Below are 15120 nucleotides of genomic sequence, written 5' to 3' on the forward strand. Positions count from 1 at the left end.
ACCCAGCTCTGGTGGGCCCCTCCCAGAATGCTCTGGAAACCAGAGACTACAGTCAGTGGTGAGTAAGAGCCCAAGGTGCCAAGGAGGGCTGTGACAGTTCAGGCAGGCTTCCTGGAGGAGGAGGTCCTGGCATTAGACCAGCGGGGAGAGCTCAACTCAGGCATCTGCAGGGAGGCTGTGGACATGATGGTGATGAGTGAGGGCTTGAAGGGCCAGAGGGGCTGTGTTCAAATTATAGCTTTGCTCTTAGCTGTTGTGTGACCTTGGGGAAATGACAGGACTCCTGTGAGCCTCAATTTCCTCATCTGTAAAATGGGATAATGACAGAACCTCAAGGTGATACTCAAGGCCTTAGCCCTTAGCCCAGGGTGGCTGGGAGGAAGATTCCATGGTTGAGAGTGTCAGCCTGGCAACGGAGAAGGAGGGCTGTTCACATTCTTTTTCTCCTCTGAAGAACCAGAGACTGTGGAAAATACTCCTTGACCTGAAAAAGCCCCAACTGGACGCTCCTGTGTGTCTGTTACAGACACGACTTTGCAAATCAGATATGACAGGGAAATGCGTGCCAAGATGGTGGCCAGCTGTTCAGCAGTGGGGACAGGGCTGCTTAGGGACCCGCATGGCCTCCTCGGAGAGCCGACGCCGTCAGCCTCACTGTGCCCGGAGCACAGGTGTGTGAGGGCGTGCACCCTGCTCAGAGGGAGCGGGGAAAGGCAGGCGGCTCACGGAGGAAACCCTCTCACACCACACACCACACTAGACACACACACCACATATACACACCACACACTCACACCACACACACACACCATACACACACCACACCACACTCAAACCACACACACCACACACACACATCACACACACACCACACATGCACACCACACACACACACCACACCATATGCATACCACACCAGACACACACACACACACACACACCCCACACCAGACACACACATACACACACCACACCAGACACACACATACACACACCACACCACACACATACACACACACCACACCAGACACACACACACACTCCACACACCCACACCACATCACACACAGCACACCACACTCAAACCACACACACCACACACACACACCACACACTCCACACACGCACACTGCACACACCCCACATATACACACCACACCACACACAATCACTTACCATACATGCTCACACACTCAGGCCACCGTTCCCAAGGGACACTGTGCTTGGAGCGAGGACACGCCTCCTCTGTGCCCACACGGGGTCGGTGGTGCACGAGGTGGGGCACTGGGGGTTGGAGTCAGAAACAGGTCCAGTTCCTTCCTTGCTGGGCAAAGCCCCTTCACCCTTTAAGTCTTATTACTGTGGAAGGATGCTGTCGGCCTCTGCTTCTGGGTGACTTTGGGAAAAAATTTTCAAAAGGTATTTAGCATAGTGATTGGCACATAGTAACTGCTGAGGAGGTCCAAGGACTCTACCTGTCGCCCCCTTCCTCTGCTCTGCTGACTGAGGCCCTTCCCTTCCCCTGAGCCTTGTGGTCCTGGGGGTGGGGGCAGTGCTGCCAATCACAGCAGCCCTTCCCCTAGCCAAAGGGATTGGCCCGGGGGTGAACATGTGACCGCTGCCAGGCCAATCAGAGACCTGGCCTGGCATGTGTATATGGTATGTAGATAAGAAGTCCTTCCTCTGTGGTTCCAAAGCCTGGAACAGACTGGACCTTTGTCCACATCCCTCTTGCCATGTGGAGGATGCCCCTTCCAGGAGCAGAGAATGAGGCCCAGAAATGGGACAGCAGAGCTGAGGGTGACCAAGGTGACGCAAGGCAGCTGCTGAAGTTCTGTCCACTGGTGACACACACATTGAAGCAAGTCTGGTCTCCGTATTGGGAGGTGTGAATGTCAGCTGGGGGCTGCTCTGTGATAAGATCGCCTAGGACAACTGTCCCGTCCCCAAGGGCCCCTCACAGCATCCTAGGAAGGGACACAGATAAGACCCTCCCCCAAAGCCAAAGGCCTCCTTTCCCAACATGGATGGGAGAAACCAACGATCTGGGGAGAAGCCCCTAAGAGCCCCTCTTTCCATAATAAGTGGAAGATTTATTGGGTAATGATGACGTCAGCCATTTGGCAGGGGTCTTTGTGCACGTTGAGCTCTCAGGCCTCAAGGAGTTGCAGCCACGGGCCGTGCGGTGAGGCTGCCTGAGCCCAGAGGGAGGCCGAGGAGCCACCTCCTGCTCACAGTGCTCCCCAGGGACGGGGCTGGACTTGCTGGCCACTCTCCTTCCTCTCACTTGGTGAGCTCCTCTTGGGGTTTCTTGCCCTGGAACCTGTCCTCCCCAGGCGTCCACCAGCTTGTCATCCTCCAGTTGGATCCACCAGAGCCAGGAGTGTTCTCAGCCCCCAGCTGCGAAGAGGTCTATGAGGAGAAGGATGTGTCTGTTTCCACTCCCCTTCTAGACATCTGGTCACCCAAACACTAGAGAACGGGTCTCGGCCCCATGGACCACGAGATCCCAAAGAGAGGATGCGAGTCAGGTCATTTCTGTACCTTCAGGGCCCGTGCCGGGCATGGCACAGGGTAGGCATTAGTGGACATGTGTTGACTGAACGCTGAGTGCTTACATTCCTTCAGAGTCAGGGAACTCACTCACTCCCCATGAGGAAACTGACTCATTAGTGGCCACCTTGGAGAAGGATCCCTTAGGCTTCTTCTGGGGCAGGCTCGAGAGCGTCCCTACCTAGTCCCTGGGTCCCCCCAGCATCCCACACCAACAGCAGGCCTTCCTCTAGCCAGGATGGAGATGCTCTTTGTAAGTCTACGTTAACAAGCCTGCTGCTTTAGCCGCAGACGCTGGTCAGAGCCCAAGCTGTGGCTCGTCTCTGTCAATCAATGCATTGTATCGTCCCCTGAAAGCGATTAGAAAGGAGAGCCGTCATCTCACTGGATTTCAGGTCTCCACATTGTAAGTGTCTCATTCTGGTTAATGATCGCTTGGACGGGTGGCCCCACGAGCCTTTCACCACACATGGAGTTTTGGCGATGACTCCTACTGTGCTGGGTCCTCCCAAGAGGGAGGCTTTGTTATTTTTGCCCCAGTTTCACAGATGGGCCCTCAGAGACATGGGATTCCTCAAGGAGCCTGCCTGGTGACCCATGGCAGGGGGTGTGGGCCTGGGCCAGAGCAGCCCCGGACCCCAGAGCTCGAGGCTGGTGGGCCAAGTGCCCCAGGCAGACCCCAGACCTCGGCCTGGTGAGCACGGGCATGAAGTCCCCACTCCGCTTTCCCCCAAAGGCTGCTGTGAATGCCCCTTCCTGCCATTTTCGGAGCCCCTCCCCTGGCTGTCCCTGCTCTCGTCCCAAGAGGGAACTAATGGGGGGCTGCCGCCCATGGGCTAATCATGGTGCTTTGCAAAGACACCCTTGGACATCCCTATGGCTGGGGGATGAGGTCTCGCTCTAGGAGCTGGAGTGGGGGTAGGGGTCAGTCAAAATGATCTGCTCCAGCTCCCATACGTCACCCCCCTGGACCCCTTAGCAAGGCCAGCCAGTTCATCCTGGAGGTCACCTCCTCTGTGGAGCTGCTAACCTCCCCCTTCGTAAGTATTCGCTCAAACACAGTCTGTGCACTAACTCTGACCTTGGCCCCATTTTCCTTGCCCCTCTTTGGGGCAAGGAAACAGGCACTGACAGCTTGCCAAGGTCACCTACTGGCAAGTGGCAGAAGCAGGGTCTGAGCCAGGCAACCAGGCCATCTGGCTCCCCTGACCTGGGCTGCTGTGAGGAGTCCTCCTGGGGCCCCAATAAAGCCACAACTGTATTTATGTGATAAAGTCACAGCCACTCCAGCAAGGAAACCAAGACTGCTGACACCTCCTCAGGACTCCAGGGTTTGGCTCAGACACTCCTCAGAGTAACTCTCAAGATGAGGTGGGCACAGAGATTTGGGGGTAACCTAAGTCTAGAACTTTCTCTCTTAATTTACAGCCTTCCCCAGCCCTTTTCTCCAACACCCAGCAGCTAAGCCCTTAGAAGAGTCAAGGGCTTGAAGAATGCTAAAAATTTAATGTATGTTAAAAGGGTATTAAATTCTAAACTAAAATTTACATGGGAATATGACATTAAAATATTTTTACCTTTCAGGAAGCTGGGGGCTGGAATGCTCTAATATAGACAAATGTTATCATTTTAAAAAGAATTAGCTTCACAGTATTTCTTATGTATTCGTAGAGTTAATGCATGAAGATGTGAACCCTGCCTGGGGGCTAGTCCGCAAGGCAGGCGGGTCTGGTGAGGGGAGAGGGCCCTGGGAGGGAGGACCTAGGCCCCCAGCTGGATCCAGGGGGCTTCCCTGGGGTTCTGGGGATGCTCCCTGAAGCCAGCTGGCAGGGGGAGGCCTTGGCCCTCGTGTTCCCTGTACGTGACTAGGCACCCTGTCTCCATGGCTACCTGTTACTGATCCCCTACTGTGCGCCAGGCCAGTGACACTGAAGATGAGACTCTGTCCCAGTCGTGCAGATGAGAAGACAGGCTCAGAGAGGTTGAGTCATGGGTCAAGGTCACACAGCAAGGAGGCAGATTTTCATTCCTTCTGCAGCTTCTCAGCTCAAGTCTTGAGGCTGTTTGAACACTCACCCACCTGGCCGCCCCCTCCCTCACCGGCTCCCAGTGACTGGAGCAGGGCTTCCCGGCGTCCCAGCCCTGGTCTGCCGGCCACCTCACTACAGCTCCTGGCTCTCATCTCTCCCAGGCCTCTCAGGTAAAGTGTGCCCTCCCTGCCAGGTGAGGGGGCCTGGAGGGCATCAGCCTCTGTGTTCTTGCTGCAGCCTGAGGGCCAAAGCCCTGCCCAGAGGCTGTACTCAGATGTTTGGGTGACAGGGTAAGTGTATGGAGCGCACTTGCTGCTGCCAGCCCCGGCCAGGCCTTTTGGGCTGGACCCAAAGATAACTCAGCCTACCCCCTCTCCCCCGTACTGGGCTTTGCCTTCAGGAAGTCTGTGGCTGAGTTTTTTTCCCAAAAGGGCCACAGGAGGGCCGTGAAGACGGGGCTGGGAGATGTGACTGGCTGTGACTTCTGCAGTGCGAACCTGTGGCGGCTCCAGGGTTGAACCCGGCTCTCAGAGGTGCATCATTTATCCATGCTGGCGCCCTCCTTGCCTGTCTCTGGGGTCAGGGCATTGGCTACAGGGGCCATGGGAGGGTGGGGAGGCGGGCACCATGTGACCACACACGAGATGACTTGGGGATCACCGAGGCTGAGCTCGCGGGGCCCTGGGAGAGGGTGGGAGGCCTTAAATGACAGACGAGGGGTGATTTTGCCCTTTTCCACTCACTGCCCTAGGGCCCCCTCTAGCCGGTGGCCACCTGGCCCAGCTCAGGGGACATGAGTCTTCAGGGGCAGCGTCCTGCTTCTGAATGAGGAAGGGGCACTCCAGGGGCAGGACCCTGGGACCGGGGTGGGGCAGGCAGAGCTGGGGTTCCTGACCCAGCTGCCCCTCCGCCCACCCCCCTCTGCTCCAGGCACCGTCACAGAGAGTGACACAGCCGCAGCAAGTGACTAGCAAAACCCCATCCGCCAGAGGTCACGGTGAGGGAGGGCCTGGCACAGCTGGTGGTGCTGGTTGGATGCCGTCCCCGGGAACCTGGGGTGGGAGCTGCACCCTGAACCCGCACCTCCGAGATGAGCTCTCTTACATTCTCCACGTTACAGACAGGGCTACTGAGGCTCAGAGAGTTGAAAGCTGTCCTCGGTCACCTGGTTGACCAAGGCAGGGCCAGGATTCCTGCTGGGGCTCTATGACTTCAGGCTGTGGCTGCGTCCTGGTCACCCTGAGGAGGTCCCCGGCCCCCTCTGGGTGGTGAGAGCTGAGAGGCCCAGCAGGCAGTCCCCCGCCCCAGCCAGGCCAGGGCAAGAAGAGGGGCTCAGCCTGGCTCAGCTCTGGTCCCAGGAGACATCGCCAGCCAGGCCAGGAAATGACCACTCCCTGGCTGGAGGCCACCTCCCAGCCGCAGCACCTCCGGGAGGTCACTCATTGGCAGTTAAAAATCTACTGTGACTTGTCAGAAAAATGAATAAATGGGCACATTATTTTTTCATTCCAGGCCTCAGCATCTGTTTGTCTAATCAGGAAGGAGAGTGGGGAAGTCGGCAAGGGCTGCCGTGCACGGTTTATGTAAGTTTTCCTCTGTCAGAGGAGTTTAAATGGGTAATGAACAGGCCGTGGTGATTTGAAATATAATCCCATTACGCTGACGAGATTACAGGCCTTCCAGACTTCACAAATCACTCTTAGGGCTTTTACAGCAAACACCACCCTGTTGGGATTTTGCATTTAAGCAGAGGTGTTTGGTGGGAACACAACATGACAGGCTTAACCCTTTCCCTCTCCTGGCTGCCTTTCCAAAGAGCAGGATCCTCCCAGCGGGGCCTCCAGGGAACCTTCAGGATCAAGGGCATTTGGGCCACATCAGCCGAGATGGAGGCCCAGCAAGGTTGGGGACAGCTTGTTTTGATGGGGGGCGGGGAGCAGGTGGGAGGCGGGAGAGCCTTTCCATCACTTCCCAGCTGCATGGCCTCAGAGGAGGCTTCTCTTTGCCTCCATTTCCTCATGTGTAAAATGGGGATTAGGTGGGCATGTGGATGGACTGAGAAAGCAGTTAATAGAAAAGCAACTAACCTATTCTGAGAGCTTAATAAGAGGCACTGATAAAAGAACAGCGTCAACTTAACTTCACCTTCGCCAGTGTGGGAGGTGTGACTGTGGTCCTTCACGATGTGATTTCGGGGGTGTGTGGGTGGATGTTTTCAATTCAAACAGTGATGTATTTAGTTCAGTGTGCACCAGAGAGCGTATGTGCTGCACGCCAGATCCGGGACTCCACGGCCATTCTTGTTTAGGATGAAGTTTAAGGTAGAGAACAGCATTAGCCTGGATCAGTATCAGGGGAAATATTTCACTGTAGATGAGGTGCTATCTTGGGGCGGCCTGTGAATGGGCACTTTTGGGAAGCACAGTGTCATCTCATGGTGGCAGACATTGAGACTGTTTCCCCAACATTTGTGACTTCCCATCCTGGTGGTCGCACCTCTCTGTCCCCCAGGTGACTGATTCTGGCCAATGAAATGTGAGTGAAGGTGGGAAGGGACCCGTGTGCCACTTTTTTGGGGTTTTTTTAAGATTTTTTTTTTTTTTTTGATGTGGACCATTTTTAAAGTCTTGATTGAATTCGTTACAGTATTGCTTCTGTTTTATGTTTTGGTATTTTGGCCGCGAGACATGTGGGATCCTAGCTCCCCGACCAGGGATCAAACCTGCACCCCCTGCATTGGAAGGTGAAGTCTTAACCACTGGACCACCAGGGAAGTCCCCATGTGCCACTTTTGAACCACAGTATCTCATTGTTGCTGCCCATTCTCCAGCCCTTCTGTCCCCCACCTGCGCCTTTGTGGAAGCCCGAAGGCGGCTGGACCACGGCTGACTCTGTGAGATGGGAAGTAAGTGCTGTGTTAAAGCCACTGAGGTCTTGGGGCTGTTAGTGTCACTGCAGCCCAGCCATCCTGCCTAGTAAACTCATCCAGTCTTCACAAGGCCCCTTTGAAGAAAGTATTATTGTCCCCATCTTACAGAAGAGGAAACTGAGGCTCAAAGAAGTAAAGTAGCGCATCTGAGGACACACCAACCAGGAGAGAGCTGGAATTTGAACACAATCTGCCCGACCCCAGGGTCTGCTCTCATAAGAGGGCACTCAGTGAGTGTTCGCTTCACAGAATCAGTTGGTGAGGAAGGACAGGGTGGGCAGAGCCGCAGGGTCTGACTCTGGGACTTGGACAGGGTGCAGGCTCGCAGCATAGGGCCCCCAAATCAAGCCGTCTGTCCCTGGGGCAGAGGGCCCAGGCCCGGCGCCTGTGTGCCCTCCTTCCTGGCACTGAGGAAGCTGGTCTTGGCGGACTCTGGAACTCAAGGAGGGGACAGCTCGGCACAGCCGGGTCCCCCCTCAGGGGGGGCACCACTGGGGAGAACACGGCGTTCGCACAACCGGACTAAACAAGATGACAGATGCCAACATCATGTGGCCGTTTATCAGGTGTTCGCATACCAGGCCCTGTGCGTATGTTGTTTCACTGAGTCTTGATTCCAGCCCTGCAAGTTGGCGTCTTCATCCCATCGTACAGACAGGGACCCCGCGGCACAGAGGAGTTAGCCCCTTACCCAGAGCGAGTGAGGCCGGTGAGGAGGGGCTGGGATCGGGACCCACACCTGGGAGGGGCCCCTCAGTCCTCAGATCGACTGATCCCCACGGGGCTCTGGGACGGATGCCGCTGCTTATGCCCAAGGAGGAGGCTCAGCTCACAGGCCAGGGTGTGGGGGGCTGGGGTCTGATCCCGGGTCTGCACCCTGAGCCCTCTGACCCTGAGATGGGGAAGACCCTGCTTTTTTCTTCTCTTCCTCCCGTTCCTCCCTCTGGAAGGAGGAGAGCAGCCCTGGCAGCACCGGCAAGAGTCAGGTGGCAGGAGCTGTGCCAGGAGCCGGGGGGCCGGTCCTGCCAGGGCTGCCATGGAGGCTATGGTGGCCCCTCGGGGATGCTGATGTGGGTACCGGGGAGCAGGCCGGGGGTGGCAGGGCGGAGGCGCAGACCCCTTCTCCCCACCTCTGGCTCCCCTCCCCAGTCTCGGGGCCCCTTCTTCAGCCTCCGTGGCAGCCGCCATCCTCGCCAGCTGGGAAGCTCAAAAGCTGTTGATGCCGTGCCTGGTGGTGAAGCCACAGTGTCTCCCTCCCTGGGGCCACTGGGGCGGGGGCTTCCTTCTCCCCTGAGAGGCCACAGCACGTCAAGAAGCCACGACTGCTCGCTCAGCAGGGCTGCTGCCTCCCCACCTCAGGCCCCCAGGCTCCCACCGCCCATCGCTGTGCCTGGCACTCACCTGGCTCATGCTGGTCCCCACAGGGCTTGCATGGCGCTCACTGCAGTGGGGCCTGGGGGTCACCTGCCACCTCTTGACCTCACCAGACTGTGAGTGTCGTGATGACCAAGTTGGGTCTTTGCTCCCCCCTGTCCCAACGTTTCCCAGTCCCTCACCTGGGGAACCAGGGACCTGAAGGGGCAGCTGGCAGGCTTTAGGGACATGACAAGGGAGGGCACAACCTTCCAGCTTTTTAACCCATGGAGAGAAGACTCAGACGGATGTCAACATGGTCTCCACACAGCTGAGGGGCCCCCGAGGCAGTGGGGAGACTGGTCCCGGGGACCAGGGAGGAGAGGGGTTAGGAGGTAGCTGCCGTGCCCGGTGGGAAGAGGGACCTGGCATGCAGGGCTGGCAGCACAGGCCCGGGGAGTCCTGGCCAAGGGGGACCAAACAGGCCAACAAGCACAAGCACTGACCCGAATGGCAGTGCGCCCTGTCGCTGGAGGTCTGCAGGCTGAGGCCCAAAGACCCTGGGAGGAAACATACATTTGCTGCTCCGGGGAGGAGGCTGGACCAACCGAGCTCACAGTATTCCTCAACTCTTAGCTTCTTGTTCAGATGCAGAGCAGCTCCTGCAAGTTTTGGAAAACAGAAACCACTGGAAGGAAGTTTGGGCTCACTGTGATTCTGAGACATTTAAGACATTCTCTAGAAGGGTCTGCAGGGACCACCTACTCCAGCACCTGCATTTATAGATGAGGAAACCGAGGCCCAGCAAGGCAGTGCCCGGCTCAGGCCCGCAGCCGCTAGCCATGGAGGGCAGGGCCCAGAGGCTCAGAGCACGGCTGCCGTTCAGTCACTCTTGCTGTGTCCCAGATGGAAGCTGGGACCCTTCCAAGCCCCAAGTCCTCAACCCTGGAATGGAGGTAGTGACAGGACCTGCAGAGGCTGGCTGCGGGATCACCTGTGCCTGTGCATACTTATGAGGGCCGGCACCCAGCCTGCCCTCAGGTGCTGGGGGCTGCTCAGTGGCCAGCGGAGGCCAGGGCTCATCAGGCCACCCAGACTTGGCAAAGTCCCCATCCTGAGTTACCACCAGGTCCGTGGGGGCCACACTGCAGCCAGGTCAGGAAACTCGCTGGAAGGTGGAGGCGTGGCCTGCTGGGTCACTTGGGTGTAACCTGGGTGTGCTGAGCTCCTGCCTTGTGGAGCTGGGCCCTGGGGAGACAGGTGGGAGGTGCTCACAGTCTTACCTTAAAGTCCAGGTATCGGGTGTGAGAGGGGCCGAGGAAAAACTGAATTTAAACAGTCTCGATATTTGGTGGACCTGGGCAGTGGTTAGCGCTCCCCTTAAATTATTCCTTCAAGTGTGTGTTTCATGTAAATTGCACATGTGCTGTATTTCACGACATGAGAAAGGTGTTGATTTTGTACTTGAAGGAGGTGATGATTTCAGTGTCACCCTTGAGTGAAGAGGGTCATCCTGTCTTGCTCAGTATTAAAGGAGGCCCACAGTGCATTTCAGAGCCGCTCGGCACCACATCAACTGCTAGCAAACGTCACCGCCCAGAGTGCTTCATGGCGGTCACCGCCCTCAGCAGTATGTGCGCAAGGCTTCAAGAATTCAAAGAAATACGTAAAAGGAGGTGTTTATGATTTTTATTTTAATATTGAATATGTCACAAGATTTAATGACCAAATTAGTCATTTACATTTTTCAAAGATATCTAAATATAAAATTGCTAAAAATTCAAATACAGATAGCAAGCTACAAATAATATGTCTTTTGTTTCTGGGGTGGATAGGAATGGAAGACATTAGAAAAGGGTGCTTCTGTTGGCTGGACAAAGATCAGAATGAAAGAGGAATTCACTAGGTGCTTCTGTGCAAATGGACCCTCAACTGTGAGAGGCTGTTTCAGCCACGTCGCTTCCTGTACAATGATTTAAAAAACTTTGAAATGCAGGTCCTCAATGAAACCTCAGTCCACCATCTTGGCCAGGGCCAGTGCGAAAGGACGTCACCCTGGGAGGGACCCTGGAGAGGCTGGCGAGGACCACAGAGGCATCAGGTGTGGCCAGAGGGGTGGTGTCAGCAGATACCTGATTCCTTGCCCCCCACCCCCTGGGAGCTGGACCCCTGGCAGCAGCTCCTCCCGCCCCGCAGTCTCTGATGCAGTGAAAGCAGCACTTCCTTCCTGCTCAGACCAGGGGGCAGGCACTGTGAGGAGAGGAGAAACGGAGCCGAGGCCCCTCTGAGACAGCACAGCAGAGACTCTTCTGAGTCCAGAAAAAATCCACATGCGGGTCCAACTGTCAGCTGAAACTTAGACTTGTTATTTAGGAAACAGAAGAGACCACTTCTGGCTGGGAGCTCAGTGTGACCCCCACTTCTCCGAGCCCCGAGCTTTACACGCAGTCCTGCCTTCCTGAAATCAGAGGTGCTGGGATGAGCCGAGGAGAGGAGGCTTCTGAAGGGGAAAATGGCGCAGCCTTGGACACACATCACTCGGTCCCCTTCCTAACTTTAGTAAGATACTATCCTCAAAGCAATGCACTCATTTAAACAAATGGCATAGTTAAAACTATTGACTAAATCTTAAACATTTCTTCTGAAAAATCGAGCCATAGCTTTTCCAATCTGCCTGTTCAATATGGGAACAGATTTTAAAGAGAATAACATAATCAATCCTCTGCCCCAAAGAATGGTCCATCATACCAACCATGATAAAGAGTTTATTAAAAGGAAGAAAAAAAAAAAGAACCGTACATTTTTGTTCTTCGTTTGTTTTGAGAAATTTGATCAAGTTGCAAGGACGCGTCTGGGCACGGCTGTGTACATCTCCGGGCCTGGGCACGGCTGTGTACATCTCCGGGCCTGGGCACGGCTGTGTACATCTCCGGGCGGGGCCGCCAGGCAGCGAAGATGGCTGCGCAGCTTGTGGCTCCTCTCGGTGTCGTCCGGCCCCGGGCACTGCTAATCAAAGCCATTACCACTCAGGGTTCGGCACCGTGGCAACGTCCCCAGCTCTGTTCTAGGGGGGTGCCCCCCTTCCCCAAGAGCCCACCAGCCCTGTCCTCGTGAGCCAAGGGCTGGCCTCCCGAGGACTGCAGGACACAGGGTGGGCTCTAGGGCCACCTGGCCCTGGCAGGCAGGCTCTGAGCTATGGCAACAGATTGAAGCTGGAGGCCGGTGTCATTGTTGCCCTGATTTCTTTTCCTTCTGGAAGCTGAAGCTTGTACGTCTGTTCAGTTTTCTTTGTTTTTGAGCAAAATAGTCAGCCCGGGCAGTGCTTGCTCGTGATTCCAGGATGTAGTTAACCTAGAAAGCAAGACGACATAGCCCGTCACTTGTCAGCCACTCTGCTCGCCTGGGACGAGCAAGGGAAGGGCCCTGCCCTGGGCTGGGCGCCCTCCGGGCCCAGTGCCCCCCTGTGCATGGCGTCCAGTTATCACGGCAACCCCGCAGGCTGTGACCAGAGCCCACTGCACAACGGAAAAACACGCCTGGAGAAGACACGAGGCTGGTACAGGCCTTTCAGCCAGTGGTGGAGCTTTTCTGATTCCAGAGCCCGTGGTCCCTCCCAGAAGAAGCCTGTGTACTGGGCTTCCTGGTTCTGCCCCCAGCCTGCCGTGTAGCCCTGGGCTCGCACATAACTCCTCTGAGCCCCCTCTTCCCTTGTCTGAAAGACAAGGACGTCACAGGGATGAAAACCAAACCAAAACAAGGCTCTGTGTTCAGCCTCCCACCAGCAGGTACAGAGGTTCCAACTGGGGTATTTTAATGCTCACAAGCACCCCACTAGCTACGGCTCATTTGATAAAAAAGGGAAGTGAGGCTCAGAGAAGAGGACCAAGCTGCCCGGATCACCGAGCGGTCAGGGTCAAAGCCGGGAGAGATGCCGTGGAAACTGCAGGATGCACAGCCAGCTGCCTCCCAGGTCTCCACGTTGCTGCTCCCACCTGGTTCTCTTGGGGTATTTTCAGATTTCCCCCCATGCTGGATGGTCACTGTCACCATCACCTTTGGCACTGAGTACCTGCCTTATCTGAGCCTCACCCCATGTTTGGTTCAAGGGGCAGAGGGAAAATTAAGACTTGGTCCCTGTCCCAAAGACCTCACGGCCTAGTGAGTGTCCAACAGAACAAGTGTGACAACAGATACACAAGGAGCAGAAAGGAATGGGGAGAGTAACTATTGGGGACATGTGGGGCAGGGAAGGCTCGTGGAGGGGATGAATGAGATGGGTTTTGAGAGACAAATAGGAGTTTGAGGTGTACAAGGGGTGGGGAGAATCAGCACGCATCAAGGCACAGCCGTGGAACACAGCAAGGGGGTGTCCATGAACTGCAGAAGCTTAGGGATAAGTCAAGGTGAGGCAGGGAGGAGCCAGGGAAGGGCAGCAGTGCCGTGATAAGACCTGCACCTGGTGTGAGGATGAGCCCCTGGCTGGGTGGTGGTGGCGGTGGCAGCAGCAGCAGCGTTCGGCGTGCTTTTCAAGGATTGAGTCATTTAACCCTCACAACAGCCTTAGGAGATGGCTGCCATTGTTATCCCCATTGTACAGAGGAGAAAACTGAGGCACAGAAATGATAACGTCATTTACTCGAGGTCACAAAGCTAGAAAGAGTACGCGCCAGGACCTGGACCAGCTCTCCAGGCCCCGGGCCTCCTCAGAGGCCCCCACCCCCTCACCTCCTAAGACTCGGCTCCTTCCACTGCCCCAGCTGCCCTCTGGCTGGGCCTTTCTGAGAACAAACACTGTTTCTCTTCAACCTCAAATATCTCAAAGTTATGACTAGAACCCTGAATATTCCTGGCTAGAGAAACGAGCTGCCCCCTCTGTTGATTGTACTCTGAGGGCCACGTGTCCCGTGCCCGGAGCGGGAGAGGCCTCTGCGGACTGAGAAAAAACCGAGGCGCTCCGGGGAGGCGGTGCGGATGCCTCGCCTCGCGTGGGGCTGGGGCTCTGCCACGGTGTCCCCTCCAGACTTTCTGCTCTGATAGTCGCCGGCAGCAGGCGTTAAAGGCTGGCGTGTGAGTACAGAAGGCTTGACGCGCTCGGCCCACTGCCTCGCCAAGTTACCAGCTGAGAGCAATAAATCATGAGGCCTGCAGGGCCAGGTGACGATTTGGGACACTAGAGACAATGCATGGAAAGAAGAGGTTTATCATTCTTAATAAGAGCAATCTTTGGGTTCGATTGTTTGCACACTCAACCAATCTACTGTTTTCAGTGTACTTTTGGCACATGTAACTTGACAAAAGCATTTTAAAATGATCCTCAACAGGCCAACTATTTCCTAAATTTATTATCTTCAGTGCTTTGTGATAATCACATAGATAATTTTAATGGAAGATTAATGTAATAGTCAAAAGATAAAAACGCTCTTTGGTCTGCATTAGCTGGTTAATATGCTGTGGCTTAAGACTTGCACAGTTTTATGCACTATAGAGTGTCTCACTTTCAGTGCATTTTACAGCTTAAGGCATAAAAATACAGGGAGTTTTCATGGTCAATAAAGTCACAGTCTCCATCACTTGATCACGAGAAGAACCCAATTTGAAGAGACCAATGATTCCTCTGAGATTCACCTCGAAGCCTGCAGAATTAGGGGCCACGCAGGGCTTAGCTCAATCCCATCTCGGGTGGGAAGGGGCAGGGCAGGTCTGGGACTCCTCAGCTTGGTTCAAGATGAGGCTTCACCTGTATGTGCTCTGTGGCCTTGGGCCTCTTTTTCCTCGTCTATCAAGTGGGGATAATAATGTCTACACTGGGCAGGGCAGTTGCAAAGATGAAATGAGGTAATGTACATAAAATGTCTTGTATACAGTCGGTGACCAATAAATGGGTCCTATGGGGAAAAACACAACGAGCTAAAAATAACTTGGAGAGTTGCCTGCTTGTAATAGTTTCTTTGACATTAGCCTCTGGTCCTTATTTCCTCCTTTCAGTTGCAGACACTGGTCAGAGCCCAAGCTGTGGCTCGTCTAAAGTTTCACTCTAAAGCTCTTATTTTATGTGAAACTCCTCAATTCTAGAACCACCACATGTATTACTTGCGTCTAAGACCGACATGAGAAGAACCTCTGATGGCAACATTTCTACCAAGTGGGGCCTCAGTCACTTGGTGTTGGTGCAAAGCCCCACGAAGACATTGGGAATGGCAGATTGGGCTAAGTATTTAAACTGCTTTAAAAATCAGAGATCGGAGACGTGAAATT

At 55.0% G+C, this 15120-nt stretch overlaps 1 protein-coding gene across 5 annotated transcripts in view; it reads right to left on the reverse strand.

Moving 5' to 3' along the window:
- Positions 1–10429: 10429 nt before the first annotated feature.
- Positions 10430–15120, reverse strand: part of MAPKAP1 (MAPK associated protein 1) — a 230461-nt gene continuing 225770 nt past the window's right edge. For all 5 annotated transcript variants that reach the window (XM_079925849.1, XM_079925852.1, XM_079925850.1 and 2 more), the window contains one exon: positions 10430–12216. In XM_079925849.1, coding sequence (XP_079781975.1) covers positions 12091–12216 — 126 coding nt within the window. In that variant the 3' untranslated portion in view covers positions 10430–12090. The remainder of the gene's footprint in view (positions 12217–15120) is intronic.

The sequence above is a fragment of the Stenella coeruleoalba genome (genome assembly GCF_951394435.1).
Source record: "Stenella coeruleoalba genome assembly, chromosome: 7".
NCBI lineage: Eukaryota > Metazoa > Chordata > Mammalia > Artiodactyla > Delphinidae > Stenella > Stenella coeruleoalba.